A 21,120-nucleotide genomic window follows, 5' to 3' on the forward strand; every position below is an offset into this window, starting at 1 on the left:
TCTGTGGCTGCTAAGCCCACTGCTGTGCTGGGATCTCCCTTCCCCATCATTCTGGGGGTGCCTTTCATTATCTGACTGGTGGTGGCGCCCCAGTTCCCCTTTCCCTGTTTTATTCCCTCTTTTCAGTGGAGCACATCTCCTAGTGCTTTCTTGGGAAGGCAGCCCCCTTCACATTGCTGGAAATGTCTGCACCACCTCCATCGTTAAGAGAGAGCTGCTTGTATTTAGGGTTTTAGCTGCACCCCTCCTCCTTTCAGGTATTTCTGGGCTTCTTTCCTTGTCTCAGCCTCCGTGTGTGCTAGAGACTGAGAAAACAGACGTCTTTCTCACCTCTGAGCCTGTCTGTGTGTGCTGGTTTGCCCTATCCCTTCTGGAAGCTTTTTAGGATTTTTTGGTCCTGAGTGATCTAATGTTTCACCATGGCATTCCCTGGAGGGATCTTTGTCCATTCATCATACTAGGTACTGGGTGGGCCCTCTCAACCTGCAGATTCATATCTTTTAGTTCTGGGACCATTTCTGGGACCATCATTTCATTAGTAATTGCCTTCCTTCTGTGTTACTGCTCAGATTTTAAATTCATTTGGATTTATTTTTTATCTGGTTTAATGCCATGAGTGGGAATATAGAGAAGGCTGAGCACTGAAGAATTGATGCTTTCAAACTGTGGTGTTTGATAAGACTCTTGAGAGTTCCTTGGACAGCAAGGAGATCAAACCAGTCAATTCTAAAGGAAATCAACCCTGAATATTCATTGGAAGGACTGATGCTGAAGCTGAAACTCCAACCCTTTGCCCACCTGATGCAAAGAGCTGACTCAATGGAAAAGAACCTGATGCTGGGAATGATTGAAGGCAGGAGGATAAGGGAACGACAGAGGATGAGGTGGTTGGATGGCATTACTGACTCAATGGACATAAGTCTGAGCAAACTCCAGGAAATAGTGAAAGACAGGGAAGCTCTCGGCATGCTGCAGTTCATGGGGTGGCAAAGAACTGGACACGACTTAGCAATTGAACAACAACAATGCTGTTTCTACTATATCATGGTAATTCACGTCAATTCTCTGAGCCTCACTTTTTTCATCTGTAAAATGGGTATAATAATACCTCCCTCACAGGGATGCTTTTAAGGAGAAAAATAAAATATACAAGTGAACATTACTAGGCAGATAGTAGGCATTCCATAAGTACTAGATATTACTTTATGAGAGAGAGTGGTGGGAAGAATGAGAAAATGTACTCTAATTCTCTAAGGTTCATAAATTAAAAAATGATCTTTCTTATGCATGTGTGCATGTCTGTAGCCCACCAAGCTCCTCTGTCCGTGGGATTCTCCAGGCAAGAATACCGCAATGGGTTGCCATTTCCTTCTCCAGGGGATCTTCTAGACCCACGGATTGAACCCATGTCTCCTGCGTTGGCAGGCACATTCTTTACCACTGAGCTACCTGGGAAGTCAATCTTTCTTACAGCTGACATGAAATTAATGAGATAATATGCAAAGCTTATAGCATATGTCAGGTAAGTGATATATAGTAACTGTTCCATTGTTCTCATTTCCATTATTACTACTGCTATTATTGGCAATATTATTGCCACTAATACCCCAATTCCAGCAGATATTGAAGAAATTTATGAGTTAGGAGTCAGGACACCTAGGTGTTCTCGGTTCTGTCACTGACTAGCTGTGTGCTCAAAAATGCTTAATTCAGCTCAGTTTACATTTCTGGTACAAGTACAATGAAGGGATGGTTTAGGTCAAAAGTCACCACTAACCTGCTGGTATTACCATCGAGTACAATAACTGCCCTATCACATTTACATTTTTAAACTGGTGTACAAACCCAAACATCACTGGACAAAATATATCTGTGGGCTTCTAGTTTATCATTTTAGGTGAAGATGTTTGATATGGGCTTGAAATAAATTGAGAAGTAAATTAAGCTAATTTGGAAATGAGAGTTATTATGCCCAATAGTTTTTAAAATGTGACTTTCTCAAATTCTTCTCAAGTCTTACTTTAAAAGCCCCCATTTTTTAGATGTGTATATAGGGAAAAAAAAGTAGAAAGGGAATAAACATATAAAAAGATGACACTCCTCATAATCTAAGCACAATCTGTTTTTAGGGATATTTTATTTCTATAAGGTATGAACGGTGGAAACAATTTAGTTATTCTATACCAATTTCTTAACTTACAGCATTTTACTTTGATCTTTCTAGGAGCCTTTGATGAATAATATACCAGGTTTTGAGAAGGAATAGGCTATAATGCACTTAGATTCTATACTATTAGAGCTGCTACTGAAGATCTATAAGAGAGATATCTCCAACATCACAACAACCAACTGCTTTTTGAAAAGTCTAGAATATATATAGTAGGATTACTTAGAAGAAGAAATCATTCCCTTTGAATAATGACAATGCTGGCACTGTGACAGAAAATTTGAAATCATCCTTCCTGATACTTTGTTCCTTGGAAAATGAATAAGATACTAGAAAAATGGTGTGTCATTAGGAATCCATTTAGGATGGTTCTGCTTCCTGTATTTTACTTAAGGTGCAATGATCACACCACTTGACACCCCCCCCCCCGCCCCCGGCCCCCGCCGCCCTGGATCAGGGCCCACACGTGCCTCTTCAGTGATTTGTCGACATTGTACTAAGTTGTCACCAGAAAGTGACACGGTCTCAAGGTCAGATCTGTGGCGCAGAGACTAAAAGCAGGCAGCTGTATGAGTGTGCGTCCTGATAAAGAAGCTCTCCTGTTGTAACTGTGTGAAATTCTGAAAGCAGTGGGTGTGTATAAACATTTCCAGCAAAATACTCTAAACCCATGGATGTATTCTTCAGGTGTGACACCGGAGATTTATAGACTATTTTACAATTCTGGAAGGTTGTGTGACCACGAGCCTGTCCAGAATAAAGATCCGTTTAAAGAAGTTTTAAAAATTATATTGTTTATATTGAAAAAAAGTAAGAACAAAGCAAAGTTCAAATTTCACCAAATGAGACACCAAATATTTACCTAAGAGTTGGGATAGTGAGCTTCACTGGACACAGTAGCTGGCACACATAGATATGTGTACTCTTGGAGATTTCTTTAAGGAAATGTACAGTGGGCAAACATTGGAATCCAATAGGCCAACTTTTCCTGACTTCCACCCTACCCTGATATTGGAGCCTCACTGTGGTCCCTGCCTTTGCTTTTCAAGGATACATTTTAGCAGGAAGCTCTATTTTGATGGTGGGGACAAAATGAGAGGAGTGATCCTATTTCAAGGTCTTACTCTGATAGGTCAGAGATGCTTCAGGGCTTAGCCTACCATTTAACACCACCGCCTTACCATCTTCATCACTACCATCATTAGCATCATCTCTACTACCACCATCGTTACCACCACCCTCATCATAATCCTCACCACCATTACCAGCACCATCTCCATCAACACTATTGCATCATCAACAGCAGCAGCAGCACGACCATCACCCCCACCGGTAATATTAATTCTCACCTTGATGATCACAAAGTCTTTCAAACTAGCCTCTCTGCCTCTTCAGGCTCTCTCTCATTCTCTCCAACTTTCCTACAATTAAATTTTTTTTTTGGGGGGGCCGGATTAACTATCCTTCATCAAAAGCTCTGATCGTCTGTTTTGCCTGCATAAAAGCTGAAGTTTTAATTAATCTTCAATCAGTCTCCCTCCTAATGAATAAGGTCCAGTCCCCTGGGCCCTGCATGGAAGGCTGTGCATGAAAGATGCCTCCAAGACAAAATTCAGAACAGATTGCCCATTGCTGTGGCTACAAGTATTCTGAACTTCAACCACACACTATTGCTTGCATATGCTTTGGGGGCTTCCAATGTGGTGCTAGCGGTAACTGCTTTAGGCCAGCATTTTTCAAAGTTCAGATATGTACTACTTTAATAAATACTTCTTTATTAATACATTATTTATTAGAATCACCTGGAATATCTGTTAAAATGTACATTCCTAGACCCCATGCCTAGAAGCGCTCTCTTTAGAATCCTGGGCACTGAACACTTTTTTTTTTTAAATTCTCTTGGGTATCTTGTTGACAATTTCATGACCATAAAGTCCCATTTAACTTTTGGTTCCTTACATATCTTACAGGGTGTTTATAAGGATTAAGATTATGAGCATATAAAGCAGTTGGCACAGTGCCTGACCCAGTAAAGTTGGCTCTTATGGCTAATTCTTGTCCTGCCCACCTCAGTGTTTTTCTGGTGTTCAAGTAAATAACATTTGTTATTGCTATTTGTTATAAATAACATTTATTTTTTGGTATAATCTCCATTAAACTATAAACTTTGGGGGAGCAGGAATGAGGCATTATTCACCACTGAATAACTTGCAGGATCTAGCCCAGTGTTTTGCTCAATAATATCAGCTGAATTAATCGCATAGTGCTTTTAAAAGCAATTAATTAGTTAACTTTTGTCTGCTCTGGGTCTTCGTTGCTGTTCACGGATTTCGGCAAGTGGGGGCTCCCGTCTAGTTGCAGTGCTTGGGCTTCTCCCTGTGGTGGCTTCTCTCGTGGAGCACAGACTCCAGGCACTTGAATTTCAGTAGTTGTGGCTCTTGGGCTCAGTAGTCTGGGCACATGGGCTTAGTTGCCCTTCAACCAGGGATCAAACTCGTGTGCCCTGCATTGGCAGGTGGATTCTTAACCCTGGACCACCAAGGAAGTCCCAAGTATGGTGCTTATTTTAAAAAACTGATAAAAAATTAAAATTCAGAACTCCTAAACTTTATTTCCAAAAAAACCCCCCTTTTTTTGTCCTTCCAGAAGAAGCGCCTCCTGCTCCTCTGGTGGCCCCTGAAAGCTGCAGTGTCCACCCTCCAGGAGTCCTAGGTTTAACCCTCCCTTGGGATAAGGCAGCCTAACCCCCTCCCATATTCCCTGGAGGCACTGAGAAGCTTTAGCTGAGTATTTCAGATGCAGTATTAAGTTAACTTTACTGAGTCTTCATCCCTAATTCAGGGTACCAGTTCTTAGAAGTAGACTTGTGTCTTACAACCAAGACACAATATTCACCTAGGACCCAGCTGAAATAAACAGATCACATCTCATTTCCCAGCCTTTGTCCCTGTTTTGATGACTTGCTTAATACTTTTAGGATTAGACACTGCCTAGGTTTTGCCAATGACGTTCACCCTGTCCTTCTATTCTTCAAATGTCTCTGCAACTGAAGCCTCATCCATCAACTCAGCTCCTTAATGACAAATGTGCCGGTGCAGGCTGACTGCTAAAGAGTTTCCTCAAGGACTCTCCCCACGTGCTGTACCCCAGCTGCCCAAGGACCCCTCTGCTGCTGGTCGGACTGTTGGTCCCCAGAGCCGGCTGTGGCCAGTCACAGGCAGCATTTAGACTGGGGCCCCTGCCCGACCCACTCAGGGGATGTCAACCTCCTCGCGTCACAGCCCCTGGGTTTCCCCAACTGCCCCGTGCAGTTCACTGCCCATGGCCGCGGGGCTCACCTGGCTGATGGTGCTCATGGCGCGCATGTAGCTCTCGTTCCTGGAGCGGAACTTCGGGGACGTGAGCAGCCCTGCAGGGTCCAGGCTGTCAAGGCTTCGGTTGATGGAGACCTCACTGACCGCCCTCAGGTAACTGTGACTCCGGATCTGGAGTTTGGGGGAGTGCTCATTGGAAATCCTGGAGGAGAACAACGGAGAGTGTGCGTCGAGTCCTGTTCCACCGTGCGGGCGGGAGGAAGACAGGGCAAGTTCCGAGTGCCAGGGCCACCCTACATGCCCCACGTGATTGCCCCAGGGGGCCCACGTGATTGCTCCTGGGGGCCCACGTGATTGCCCCAGGGGGCCCATGTGATTGCCCCTGGGGGCCCACGTGATTGCCCCAGGGAGCCCACGTGATTGCCCCAGGGGGCCCAAGTGATTGCTCCTGGGGGCCCACGTGAAACACAGATGCCCTCCCGTGGTCGTTACACTCCCCCGTGGGGTCTGGGAAGAAAGCTTTTTTTTTTTTTTTTTTTTTGAAGAAAGCTTTTGATGGGAAATCATTGAGAGAAATTATAATTCCTTCAGCCCATGAAATAATGTCCTCAATCACATTTTCCTAGACATCCTAGGGGGCATCGTGTAGTTGCCATGCCTGCCCTAGAATTCCCGGTTGTAATTTGTGAGCTTTCCCTTTGTACTCATTTCTTTTCTATGCCATTTTCTATTTTATTTTTTATTGTGGTAAAAGTCACATAATATATAGAATGCACTATTCATATTATCTGTGCAGTTCAGTGGCACTAAGTACATTCACACTGTTGTGCACCTCTCACCATCATCCATCTCCTGAATGTTTCCCCTTCCTGAACTGAAACTCTGTCCCCAGTAAACACTAGCTCCCCATTCCCCCCGCCCTACCTCCCCATCCCGATCCCCCCTCCCCTCTACACCCGAAGCCCCTGGCATCTACCAACCAACTTTCTGACTCTATGAATTTGACTATTCTAGGTATCTCACATAAGTGGAATCAAACAGTATTTGCACCTACTGTATATTGGAATGCACTTTTAAGGTTAGCTTAATATATGTCCTACAAACAAGACTGTCCTTTGTTTTGGGTTTTCTATTAATGGCAAATGGCAAATGGGTGTCTGTAATTCTATCAATATCTCTATCCATCTTTATATCATCTGTTTAATCTTTTCTCATTTAGTTGAGATTTAACAGTGAACAAAACTTAAATTTTAGACGTTAACATGTGCACATCTCTAAATCTTGATATTGAAAGACAAGTCTTACATACATTATACTTTTAAGACTGTTTCCCAAGATGCATTGGCTTGGGGATGACCCACAGAGATGTTATGGGGAGGGAGGTGGGAGGGGGGTGCATGTTTGGGAACACATGTAAGAATTAAAGATTTTAAAATTTAAAAAAAAAAAACAAAAAAAAAAAATTAAAAAAACCATAAAATTATTAAAGCAAATTGCACTTTGCAAAAAGCCAAGCTATCTAGAAGTGCACAGAGCAGAAAGTGGGTCTCCTTGTCCCCTTGTTCCTGCTCCAGAATCCCACTCCCCTGGAAGAATTACCCGTAACAACTTGCTATATAGCCTTCCTTACCCTTTCTGAACACATAAAAACAATTGTTTTCGTAATTAAAATTTTTTTATTGAAATATAGCTGATTTACAATGTTGTGTTAGTTTCAGGTATACAGCAAAGTGGGTTAGTTATATATTCTTTTTCCTTATAAACTATTACAAGATATTGAATATAGTTCCTTGTGCTATACAGTAGCACCTTGGTTTTTTTTTTTAAATCTATTTTATATACAGAAGATTGTATATTTTAATCCTAAACTCCTAATTTATCCCTCCTCTCCCCTTTCCCCTCTGGTAACCATAAGTTTGTTTTCTATGTCTGTGTTTTTTAAGTAATTTTTGAATTTTGTTTTTGTGTGGGATTCAGGGTGATTTTGTTTCTTTCATTATTAAAGAAAATTTGCTATAATATTGTTTGCAATTTAAAAAGTTGGTAAGGAGAAAGATGTAGGCCCAATAAGCTTCTAATTATTTATGATTTTTCTGGAGATCATAGCTAATGAAATTAGAAAAAAAAGAAAGAGAATATAAATATTCTGAAGAAAGAGAGAAAATTTGAGTATTTACAGATTATACAATTAATTCACTAGAAGATAAAATCAAATGAAAACTTTAAGAACTAATAAGAGTGATTGCCCAAATAGTTACATACAGGGTAAAAACAGAGAAATCAATAGTTTTTCTATACACTACCACCACCAAATAGAAATTTTAATTTAAAAATCCATTCAAAATGATAAACATAATAAGTAGAAGCTATGAAAAAGACGTGCACCAGAAATTTTTGAAAAAGTAATAAAACTTTATGCAAGGCAATAAGCAAGTAGTAAATAAAAACAATTTTCCTGGATGTGAAACTCAATATTGTAGAAAATTTTAAACTTCCTAAATTAATTTATAAATTTAATACTTGTTGTTCAGTCGCTAAGTGGTGTCCAACTCTTTGTGACTCCATTAACTGCAGCACGCCAGGCTCCTCTGTCCTCTCCTATCTCCTCTGTCCTATCTTGAGGAGTTTGCTCAGACTTGTCCATTCCTGATCCAGGGATCCAACCCAGATCTCCTCCGTTGCAGGCAGATTCTTGACCATCTGAGCACCAGGGAAGCCCCTGGTAAATTTAATACTAAAAGCTGAGGATTTGATTAATGGCCACGTTTTGCAACTACACTGAAGGAGGGGCCAAATCGAATAGATCTGGAATTTAGCATCAAAAGGAAACCTCTTGTGTATTTTACTAATACAAAAGAGAAACTGATTGTTCTAGCAATGTTCCCTATGGATCCTAAAAGTAGCTGCCAAACATAAAAATACCTCTGCCAGGTCAGGCAAGTATTTTGCATGCCTTATGTGCCATTATGGAGATTCACCACGGACCACTTTATAAATGCTTGTGCCAAAAACCTCCGTCAGAAAACAAATACACTGAAGAGTACATTTTCCCACTGAGATCTCTTCTAGGGAAAGAGAGCCTCCACTAGAAGCATTTACAGCCCAAAGTTCACTTCCACTAGAACTTGAGAGAAGACAAATGTGTTTCTTTGGCTGTTTTGTAGCCTGACCCAGAGCAATGGTATTGCCAACATAAATGAGGCTGCGCTTCCAAACAGTTATCAGGGCAGCAATGTGGGCAGCTGTTTCATAAATGGTCTGCATTCAAAAGAAGTGAAAAGCTCAGTGTTTTGAACAATGAGGGTGTGTCTGCTGGCTGAGATGGAGAAATGAGGCATCCTTGAAACAATCATTCAGTCCTGCAACTCGTTATGAAAGAAAGCATAATTCCAAACTGGAAGATCATTCAGAAGAGATCGAATAGTTCTACTTTGGTGAGTCATTCCTGATGAAACAACACCTACTTTAATGATACACGAAATATAAGGAAATGAGCTCTTTGATCTTGTCCACTTAGAGAGCAGTGCCCACAGCTCTCATCATAAAGGGTACAGTATGTATGTGTACTCCTGAAGATGAAACACTCATGAAAGAAACACCAAAAGAGAATGAGTTGATTATCAACTCTAGAGGAAGTTGATTTGCTAAGAAGAAAAGGAATGTGCATATTCAGAAACATTAGCTCTTAGATTAGATTCATGATCGATGTTAGCCTATTATAATGACAGCCTTCATATTTCACGTTCTCCCTAAGTTGCTTATGCTAAGTTAACCTTTCATGGCTTATCCCAATGGAACTGAGATTTTGGCCTGGTTGGGCCCCATTCGTTATCATGTCCTTTAACTGCACCCAAAGATGGGATGCCCTTAAATGGCAGTGAGACAGCTAGACAAACAAGCTTGGCCAGTGTATCAGTAAGGTTTCCATTGCAAAAAGAAAAAATGCAATAATACTTGGAAAACAACATTTAATACATTTTACTTTTTGAATACAGTTTTATTAACTTTAATTGTGTTTATTTTAAAAGATATTTTAATTTTATTGGAGTATAGTTAATTTACCATAATGGGAAAGAATATGAAAAAGAATGCATGTGTGTGTATATATATATATGAATTACTTTGCTGTACAGCAGAAATTAACACAATATTGTAAATCAACTACACTTCATATTCTGTGATAACCTATATTAAGGAAGTTGATTTACAATATTGTGTTAATTTCTGCTGTACAGCAAAATGATTCATGCACACACACACATACACACATATAATCCATTTTTTTCATATTCTTTTCCATTACGGTTTATCACAGGATATTGAAATATAGTTCCCTGTACTATACAGTAGGACCTTGCTTATGCATTCTATATATAATAGTTTACCTCTGTTAATTTCAAACTCCCAATCCATCCCTCCCCCTGCCCCCCTTTACCTTCGGCAACCACAAGCCTATTCTCTCTGTCTGAGAACACAGCATTTTAAATCACTGTTCCCAAAGAGAGAATGATTAATCCTGTAATATATCACTAACATTGTAACTCCACAAGATGAATAAGCTCCAGGGATCTAATGTATAGCGCAGTGCACGTGTCCTATCACTCAGTCGTGTCTGACTCTTTGCGAGCCCGTGGACTGTAGCCCTGCAGGCTCCTCTGTCCATGGGATTCTCCAGGCAAGAACACTGGAGTGGGTTGCCATGCTCTCCAACCCAGGGATCGAACCCAGGTCTCCTGCATTGCAGGCTGATTCTTTACCACTGAGTCACCAATAACTACATAATAACAAATAAAATGGAAAACTTACTCAAGGGGCTCAGAGCAAGGCCCACGAAGAAGAATAAACCTGAAGAGAGATTATGCAGGCTGAGAAATTAAAAGAAAAGAATAAGGAAAAACATACAGAGCTTCAAAGATGGTGGGACACCATCAAACACACCAACATACATGTAATTGGAGTTCCAAAAGGAGAGGTAGAAAATACATTTGAAGAATTAGGGGCCAAAATCATCCCAAATCTGATGAAAACTCATATATCTAAGAAACTTAAAAAAACTCAAAGTACTATGAACTCAGTGAGACCCACACCTAACCATATCCTTGTAGAAGTGTCAAAAGACAAAGACAATGAGAAAATCTTGAAAGCAGAAAGAAATGACTCATCACTTACAGGGAATCATCAATAAGATTAAAAGCTGACTTCTCATCATAAATCAAGGATGCTAGAGGGCATTGAGATGAAATATTCCAAGTACTGAATGAAAAAGATGGTCAACAAAGAAGTCTATATAGAGAAAAACTATTTTTCAAAAAAGAAGTTAAGACATTCCCAGGAAAACAGACTGATTCATTGACAGCCACTTAGGGTCTTTTTGCAAACTTCTTTTGCAACACCATATTGTTCCTTAAACACTTCATTTCCCTTCTGTTTCTTAGAACTTTAACTTCATAAAGGGATCGGTCTCACCAACTGATCAGCCCCATCAGAGCAGCACAGCTTAGACACAGGAGCAGCTTCTACATTTTAAGATTCAGACTGAAGGAACAAACTCCCATAGGTCCCTTGTTGTGTTCTTTGTTGCTCTTCCTCCATAAATGCTTGACATGGGGAATGAATGTCAGCATTATTTCTGGGAGACATGACACTGCCAAGTGTTGTAGACCTTGCTATCTCAGAAGTCCAGGGTGGGGTAAAAGGAAGATGAGGAAATAATCTTAGGGATTTTTCTTTGCTCCATTAGCTGCACTCGGTAGAGGAAAAAAACTGATATGGGTGGAGATTTGTTGACTGTTCTACTGGGAAGATTAGCAAAGAGCCACAGGCTGAGTATCTGCAAAGCCATATGCTAGAAGCTGGGATACTGCATTTTAGTTATAAAGTGGATCTTCTCCAAAATAAAGGTGCAGTTCTTCTGACAATAATTCATCAACCCTAGCAACTTTCAACATAAAATGCAGTTCTTACAGGGTGCCAAATATGTTTATCCATCATATTTAGGCTCTCCTGACACTTGGAAGGACATCCCAGGTAGTGCTAGTGGTAAAGAACTCACCTGCCAATGCAGGAGATGCAAGAGATTCAGGTTCCATCCCTGGGTCAGGAAGAGCCCCTGGAGAAGGGCGCAGAATTCCAAGAAAGATACTTGGAATTCAAACATTCTTTCCTATAGATTCTCAAGACTGTGCAACATTAGATTTAAAACAATACAAATCAGATGCCAACTATTCATAATGCTTGTGCTAGATGCTGCGGAGAACATGTGATTCCTGCCTTTGATAATGCCAGTCTCCAGATGGAGACAAATATGCCGAACAAACTTGAAGATAATCTGTGTTGTGCTTATAATAGGGCTTCCCAGTTGGTGTTAGTGGTAAAGAACCCACCTGCCAATGCAGGAGACATAGGAGATGCGGGTTTGATCCCTGTGTTGGGAAGATCCCCTGGAGGAAGGCACGGCAACGCCAGTATTCTTGCCTGGAGAATGCCATGGACAGAGGAGCCTGGTGGGCTACAGCCCATGGGGCCACAGAGCTGGATACAACTGAAGCGACTTAGTACACAAACATGTATTTATAATAAGTGTTCAAGAAAGAAGCAAGAAGAAGGTAGCAAAGAAGAGACTCATTTGGAGTAGAGGTATTAGGAAAAGCTTTGGAGAGAGGACAGCTCGGAGTCTCTCAGACCCTGATAGCCTGTCATCAGGTAAGAGTGAGCCAGACAGAAGTCATTCCAGACCCAGGGAGCAAAAACTTGGAGGCTCAGGGCAGAGGACAGTGCCAGGAAGCTGATACGTACAGAGCTGAGCCTGCTCTCATCAGAGGCTTATAGCAGTTGTAACTGCCTGCTGGCCAGTCTCCCCCATAAAACTGTGGGTTCTGGAAGGCAGCGACCACATCTGGGGTCATGGGATTATATGGAATCATCACTGTGTTTCCAAAGCGTAGCACAGTGGCTGGCATACATTGTTGTTGTTCAGTTGCTAAGTCATGTCCAACTCTTTGCAACCCCATGGAATGCAGCACACCAGGCTTCCCTGTCCTTCACTGTCTCCTGGAATTTGTTCAGATTCATGTCCATTGAGTCAGTGATGCCATTCAACTATCTCATCCTCTGTCATCTCCTTCCCCTCCTGCCCTCAATCTTTCCCAGCATCAGGGTCTTTTCCAATGAGTTGGCTCTTTGCATCATATTATTAGATCTCCTTAAAAATTTGTTGAATAAGTGTGAGGGGGGTAGTGTGGAGAGTCTGAAATCCACCAAGGCACTGTGACAAGAAACCCAGTAAGACCCTGATGAGGACCTGAAGAGAATCAAGGCACCATGGAAGGTGAAGACTTGGGGGACGGGTAGGTCCCTTTGGAGACCTATTCCTGATGGAAAGTGTTAGTCACTCAGTCGTGTCCTACTCTTTGCGACCCCATGGACTGTGTAGCCTGCCAGGCTCCTCTGTCCATGGCATTATCCAGGCAAGAATACTGGAATGGGTTGCCATTTCTTTCTCCAGGGGATCTTCCCCACCCAGGGATCAAACCCAGGTCTCCCGCATTGCAGGCGGATTCTTTACCGTCTGAGCCACCAGGGAAGCCCAAGCAGGACAGTAACTCCTCTCATCATGTTATACAGACTATAGTCAGACCCAGGGGAATTGCTTTCTCTCTTTGGGAGCAGTAAGGAAAGAACCTTTCTTAATATTCAGATGTGCCCAGCAGAGTTTTATTGATGGCTGACTGAGGATACAGTGCTTCATACACAAAGAATTGCTTCAAAGACTTGCATGCAGGAATTTGGGAGCTCTGGTATGCTCTTAGCATCCGAGGAGGTCTGTGTGAGTACGCAGTACATGTCCATGAAGGCAGATCCCGCCTAGAACTGAACAGCAGCTGCAGCACGGGGCTCTTATGCTTTCTTGGGTTCCGGGTAGTCAGTTTTATAAAAACAAGTCTTCCCTGGTGGCAAAATGATTCCTACAATTCTCTTCCCTTTAGCTTGATTAGGACCAAAATGATCACTAAATTGATAAAAATAATTCAGAGAGAAATGAGATTTGTGGAGTGGCAGTTGCCCTTAGTGGACTTCCCTGGTGGCTCAGTGGTAAAAAATCCGTCTGCTATGCAAGAGACCAGGATTCGATCAAGCAGTTTCACAGCGGGGAACTTGCTCTGCTGAACTTGGCTCCGTGTTATAACAAGCTGGCTTTGAATCTCAGTTGGCTCCATGGTACTGGGGAAGCCACACTTCCTCCTTGTTTAAAATAGAGAACATTACTGCCTTATAGAGCTGTGAGCATTTTTCTTTCTCTTGGCAGCACCGCATGGCATGCCTGCATTCATGCTAAGTCCCTTCAGTCGTTTCTGACTCTTTGTGACCCTATGGACTGTAGCCCGCCAGGCTCCTCTATCCATGGGACTCTCCAGGCAAGAATACTGGAGTAGGTGTGTGTGTGCTTAGTTGCTCAGTCATGTCTGCCTCTTTGCGATCCCATGGACTGTAGCCTGCCAGGCTCGTCCATGGGATTCTCCAGGCAAGAATACTGGAGTGGGTTGCTATTCCCTCCTCCAGGGAGTCTTCCCGACCCAGGGATCGAACTCATGTCTCTTATGTCTCCTGCGTTAGGCAGGTTCTTTATCACTAGCGCCACCTAGGAAGTCCACCGCATGGTATATGGGATCTTAATTCCCCACCTAGGGATGAAACCCTCAGCCCCTGCATTGGAAGGCAGAGTTTTTTTTGTTTTTTGTTTTTTTTTTCTATTGAGAAATTTTATTTAGGTCTAACCTAACATCTAGAGGACTTCCATGTGATTCCATCTTTTCCCAGAATGAGATTCCAAACTGCACTTTCTAGGAGAGGGATTTGGAGAGTTGGGTTTTGCTATTTAAATTGGGATCACATTAATTATTAGCAGACAAAAGACCTTTCTCTGCTGGACTTAACCACCTTAACTAAGGAAAGTCCCTTAGAGCTGTGAGGATTTACTGGATAATTAGCCTCTCTCTCTCATCATGGCAAATATAAATAACATAAAACCCACCATTTCAACCATTTTTTGGTTTGTTTTTTAATTCTAATTGGAGGATAATTGCTTTATGATATTGTGTATGTTTCTGCCATACATCAACATGAATCAGCCACAGGTATACATATGTCCACTCCCTCTTGAACTTCCTTCCCGCATCCCATCCTCTCCCACCCCTCTAGGTTGTCACAGAGCACTGGGTTGAGCTCCCTGCTTCACACAGCAAATTCCCACGGGCTATCTGTTTTGCATGTGGTGATGTGTATGTTTCCATGCTCCTCTCTCAATGCGTCCCGCCCTCTCCTTCCCCCGCTGTGTCCGCAGGTCTGTTCTCTGTGTCTGCGTCTCCATTGCTGCCCTGCAAATAGGTTCATCAGGACCATCTTTCTAGATTCCAAACACGTGTTAATATACAATATTTGTCTTTCTCTTTCTGACTTACTTCACTCTGTACCCTAGGCTCTGGGTTCATCCACCTCATTATCACTGACTCAAATGTGTTCTTTTTTATAGCTGAGTAATATTGATGCTTTTGAACTGTGGTGTTGGAGAAGATTCTTGAGAGTCCCTTGGACTGCAAGGAGATCCAACCAGTCCATTCTAAAGGAGATCAGTCCTGGGTGTTCTCTGGAAGGAATGATGCTAAAGCTGAAATGCCAATACTTTGACCACCTCATGTGAAGAGTTGACTCATTGGAAAAGACCCTGATGCTGGGAGGGATTGGGGGCAGGAGGAGAAGGGGACAACAGAGGATGAGATGGCTGGATGGTATCACCGACTCCATGGACAGGGGTTTGGGTGAACTCGGGAGTTGGTGATGGACAAGGAGGCCTGGCGTGCTGCAATTCATGGTGTCGCAAAGAGTCGGACACGACTGAGCGACTGAACTGAACTGCACTGAATATTCCATCGTCCATTTTTAAGTGTGCAGTTGGGCAGCATTAAGAACTTTTACAGTGTTGTACAACTGTCACCATCATCTAACCACAAAACCGTGTCATCATCCTAAACTGAAACTCTGTACCCATTAAACACTAACTCCCCATCCTTCCTTCCCTGACCATCTTACTTTCTGTCTCTATGAGTTTGACGACTCTTAAGTACCTCACATAAGTGGAATCATAGTGTTTGTCTGGCTTGTTTTGCTTAGCATAATGTCTTCAAGGTTCATCCATGTTGCAGCATGTATCAGAATTTCCTTGCTTTAATATTACTTATTAATATTCCATCATTCTATTCACCACATTTTGTTTATTCATTCATCCATTAACAGACACTTGGATTGCTTCTACCTGTTAGCTATTGTGAATAACACTGCTATAATCTAAGTGTACCAGTATCTGTTTGAGTCCCTGCTTTCAATTCTTTTGAGTATATACTCGAAAGTAGAGATCTTACTTTAACAGAAGTACTTAACTTTTCTATTTCATTTCTTAGCAATTAAGCTACCAGCAACGTTGGGGACCAATATAATAAAAACAGACTGTCATTATTTTTCCTCCAAAAAGATACTCTATTGATCATTTAAGGTAAGTTTTAGGGACACACAATAATGTAGTATTTCAGGAACTATTATTGTTATGGCTGAAAACAGAAAAATACTTCTATTGTTTGGTGAAAAGTAAGTAATAAATCTGAGTATAATGTTACTGCTCTAGTGATTGCAAAACAGTAATGTAATTAAAACTTGATACAGTAACATTGAGACTAAATTGGATTGCCATGATTAAGACATCCAGGAAAATAATTCTACAAGCGGTTAGAGATTACAGAAAGACTGTTGACAGGAGTGTCAGTCTATGAACCGGTTAAGGAAAGAAATAATGTCATCACTAAGGAAGACGGGATGACAATTCAAATGTACTAGTTAGTAAAGAGCCCTCATTCTTAGGAGGGATGTAAATGCTGCTTTGAGCTGAAGGGAGAGTGTTTCTTTCAATTTAAAAAGTGTCGGGGCTGATGAGATGGATGAAACTGGAGCCGATTATACAGAGTGAAGTAAGCCAGAAAGAAAAACACCAATACAGTATACTAACACATATATATGGAATTTAGGAAGATGGCAATGACGACCCTGTATGCAAGACAGGGAAAGAGACACAGATGTGTATAACGGACTTTTGGACTCAGAGGGAGAGGGAGAGGGTGGGATGATTTGGGAGAATGACATTCTAACATGTATACTATCATGTGAATTGAATCGCCAGTCTATGTCTGACGCAGGATGCAGCATGCTTGGGGTTGGTGCATGGGGATGACCCAGAAAGATGTTCTGGGGAGGGAGGTGGGAGGGAGGTTCATGTTTGGGAATGCATGTAAGAATTAAAGATTTTAAAATTTAAAAAATAAAAAACTAAAAATTAAAAAAAAAAGTGTCGGGGCAAAAGCGGTGTTCTTACACAGATGTAAGCTGACATTGACAAATCGGAGTCAGTAAAGCCTGTGTGAACGTCTTCTGATAGATTTTCTCATAAAGTGCTTCACATTCTGACTTAACTTGAGGAAGAGAAAAACGCAACTAAAGACAGTCTTAAATAATTCTTTTAGTGTTGGTTTTCTTCTAATCCCCCTTGTTGGATGCTCTGTGTCTACGCTCACTTCTAGCCTCTCAAAAGGTCTCAAAGAAGACCTCCCTCCCGTCCACGTGTCAGCCTTCAGTTGTTTAGAACACAGGTGTCAAGCCCTAGCTAAGCCTCCCTTCTCCTGGTGACACGCCCTCCTTCATCTGGTCCTTGTATGTCAAGATTTGTAGGCGCTCCACTACCTTGATAACTCATCTCTAAAGTAGGTCCAATTTGTTATTTTTTGACAACAGAGTACCTGGAACCAAACTCAACCTTTCAAATATGGGCTGACAAGAGTGGAATACAGAATGGCTATTGCTTTCTGTCCTGTAGAAAATCATCTTGGGGTGAAGTCTAAAAAGCTTTGCACTTATTGTTTGGTTTATAGTCACCCTGTTGGCTTCTGGTAAGCTTCCTTTGGACAACTTTTATTTATTTATTATTTTTTAAACTTATTATTTTGTATTGGAGTATAGCTGATTAACAATGTCGTGATAGTTTCAGGTAGACAGCAAAGGGACTCAGCTATACATATATATGAGTCCCCCAGACTCCCTTCTCATCCAGGCTGCCACATAACATTGAATAGAGTTCCATGTGCTATACAGTAGGACCCTGTTGGTTATCCATTTTAAATGTAGCAATGTGTACATGCCTTTGGACAGCTTTTAGATCTTCACCTCAAAGGATGTTAAGTCATTACGATTTTTGATCCTTTTCTTCCTGTGAAATTGACACCAAGGTTTATCTTGCCAACCCCATACAATATATGCAATATATGGGCTCTATTCCTTTTTTTTTTTTGGTTGCACTGGGTCTTCATTGCTGTGAGTGGGCTTTCTCTAGTTGCAGCGAGTGGAGCTATTCTTGGTTGCAGTGACAGGCTTCTCATTGTGATGGCTTCTCTTGTTGTGGAGCACAGGATCCAGGCTGCGTGGGTTTTAGATGTTGCGGCACACAAGCTCATTAGTTGAGGCACATAAGCTCAGTAGTTGCGGCACACAAGCTCAGTAGTTGCAGATCGAGGGCTTAGTTGTTCCACAGCACGTGGAATCTTCCCGGAACAGGGAGCAAATCCACGTTGGCAGGTAGATTCCCATCCACTGTGCCACCAGGGAAGTCTGTACCAGCTATTCTTGCTAGCTGTGTCATCAGCAAATATAACAGAAGCAAGTGTAATAAAACCCCAAGTCAGTGAGTGTTACGAAGTTCTCTGCTTTACCTACAATGTCTTATTCAGCTAGCACACCAATATTATGAATCGTTCTAACAGTTATGAAGCATTATTATTCCTGTTTTGTAGATGAGGAAACTGAGGCTGATGAGTTTGTAAACTTAGAATTGGAAGCTTGGCCTATCTAATTTCTGTCATCTTAACTACCTTGTGGCTTCCCCATAAGCGTGCCACGTATTTCCTTACCCCATCACCTGTAAAATTATTGACTAGGATTGGGCAAATCCATTGTCTTTGGAATTGGCTCAGTCCATTAACAGCACAGTCTTTGTTAGGCTCTTTATCATGTACTTCTGTGGCCCAGCCCATGCTTCTGTGATGTCAGTTTTTTCCTGCAAGCCTATTGGGATCTACTGTGTAAATGTTTTAAATGCAGTTCCATTCCTCTGATATGTCTCAACCAGTTCAGGGAGGAAAAATATAGGCAGTCCTGTATGTTCCTTTTTAGTCAGTCTATGCTGGCTCCTTCTTTTCTAAGTCATCATAAACCATCTGTTTAAAAATCCATTCTGAAGTTGCCCCACAGATTTACATTAGATCAACTATCTGAAATTTTTAGAACCCTCTCTTTAGAAAACTGAGATAATATTTACTTCTTTTCTGGCACTTTCCCTATGGTTCCTAAAATATTACCAATATTGATTCTACAATTACATCTGCATTCCTTTAGATGGAAATTAAATTTTCTTGGCTTTATGTATTTGCTTTTTATTTGTGGCAGTTACCTAGTTTTGGTTCTAAGCTGGGCTTAGGTAGTTGGCCATATTCTTTTTGCTTTAACTCAGAAAGCTATTATGTATTGGGGAAGTATATTGTAACCAAATGTAAACATGGTTCCTACACATTAGGGCTGCTTCTCACCTATGCAGTACTTCTGTACAAATTAGGAAAAGATGCCCCTTTCTCAGATAAAAAAGTGCTTAGATAATTATATTATGGTGTAACAGGAATAATTTATGGTAGATGCCACCCTAACTTGCCTCTTTGGCTTTAGCTACATGATACAAATGCTCACAGTTTGACCCAATCTCACATCAGACAGAACTATTTTAGACAATGACTGCTGTGACTGGAGGCACGGTTTCCACACTTCACTCAGACTGGTAAGAATGATGATTCCAATACACTGTGATAAGTTATAATTCCTAAAACTACCACTGAAAAAGCTATACAAGAAGATACACTAAAAAATCACTATCGATAAATCAAAATGGAATTCTGAAAAATATTCAAGTTTCCCCCAACAAATCAGGAAAAAACCCAGGGAAACAAAAAAGTTAAAACTAACCGAAAAATCAGAAAATTAAGAAAATCAAATGGAAGCCTTAAATCCTAAGATGGTAATTAAATTAAATGTAACTAGTTGAATGCCTGAATTAAAAGAGTTGCAGGCAGGATTAAAAAACATGACCCAACTATAAGTTGTCTAATGATGAACCTAGACAGCATATTAAAAAGCAGAGACATCACTTTGCTGACAAAAGTTCTTATAGTCAAAGCTTTGGTTTTTCCAGTAGTCATGTATGGATGTGAGAGTTAGACCATAAAGAAAGCTAAACACTGAAGAACTGATGCTTTTGAACTGTGGTGTTGGAGAAGACTCTTGAGAGTCCCTTGGACTGCAAGGAGATCAAACCAGTCAATCCTAAAGGAAATCAACCCTGAATATTCATTGGAAGGATTGATACTGAATCTGAAGCTCCAATAATTTGGCCACCTGAGCTGAAGAGCTGACTCATTGGAAAAGGCCCTGATGTTGGGAAAGATTGAGGGCAGGAGGGATAGGGAGCAACAGAAGATGAAATGGTTGGATGGTAGGCATCACTGACTCAGTGGATGTGAGTTTGAGAAAACTCTAGGAGATAGTGAAGGACAGGGAAGCCTGGCGTGCTGCAGTCCATGGGGTCACAAAGAGTCGGACACGTGTGAGCGACTGAACAGCAGAAAGAAGGAACATACTTCAAATATAAAGATACAAACTGAAAACAAAAAGAGAAAAAGTTGTACTATGCAAACATTAATCAAAGGAAAACAATAGTGACTCTATGTCAGATAAAGAAATTTTACAGATAAAATTCTTCATCCGGTAAAGAAAATGGCCAGAGGCAGAGAGGGATATTATATAGTGGTTAAAGAGTTGATACATCAAGAAGACAGTCCCAGATATGTATGAATTAAATGACAGAATTGCAAAATAAGTGAAAAACTGAAAGAATTGAGTGAGAGAAAAATCTATCATTATAGTTAGAGACTTCAATTGATAGAGCAACTTGACAAAATCAGCAAGGATATATTAATACTAATAGAGGAACTCAACTCTATCAACCAAGAGTCAAACTGACATTTAGAGAATCCTTCATCCAAGAAGAGCACACGACACGTTCTTTCCAAGTATTCATGGGACATATATAAATGTAGACCATATTCTGGGCCATAAAATGAAGCTTCCACCAATTAAAAAAAATTGATATCATATACAGCATGCCCTCTGATCACAGTGGAGCTGCATGAGAACTGAAAAACAGAAAGACAACAAGAGTATCTCTAAACACATGGAAGCTAAACACCTAAAGCTAAATAACTTACGGATCTAAGAGGAAGCTTCCGTGGAAACCTAAAAATACACTGGACTGAAGGGAAATGGAAATACAACATATCAAATTTTGTGGGGGCATAGCTGAAGCAGTGCAGAGAGGAAAATCGATGGCACTTTTGTGGGGGCATAGCTGAAGCAGTGCAGAGAGGAAAATCGATGGCACTAAATGCCTAAGTCGGACAAGAAGAAAAGCCTCAAACTGATAAGTTTTACCGCCCGAATCTTGAA

The 21,120-nt window shown here is 41.2% G+C and overlaps 1 protein-coding gene across 8 annotated transcripts in view; it reads right to left on the reverse strand.

Moving 5' to 3' along the window:
- The window catches only part of DLGAP1 (DLG associated protein 1), a 791,550-nt gene that overhangs the window by 148,579 nt on the left and 621,851 nt on the right, over nt 1-21,120 (reverse strand). For all 8 annotated transcript variants that reach the window (XM_069568351.1, XM_069568350.1, XM_069568356.1 and 5 more), the window contains one exon: nt 5,506-5,683. In XM_069568351.1, the coding sequence (XP_069424452.1) occupies nt 5,506-5,683 (178 nt within the window). The remainder of the gene's footprint in view (nt 1-5,505; nt 5,684-21,120) is intronic.

Source organism: Ovis canadensis, chromosome 23 (assembly GCF_042477335.2).
Source record: "Ovis canadensis isolate MfBH-ARS-UI-01 breed Bighorn chromosome 23, ARS-UI_OviCan_v2, whole genome shotgun sequence".
Classification (NCBI taxonomy): domain Eukaryota; kingdom Metazoa; phylum Chordata; class Mammalia; order Artiodactyla; family Bovidae; genus Ovis; species Ovis canadensis.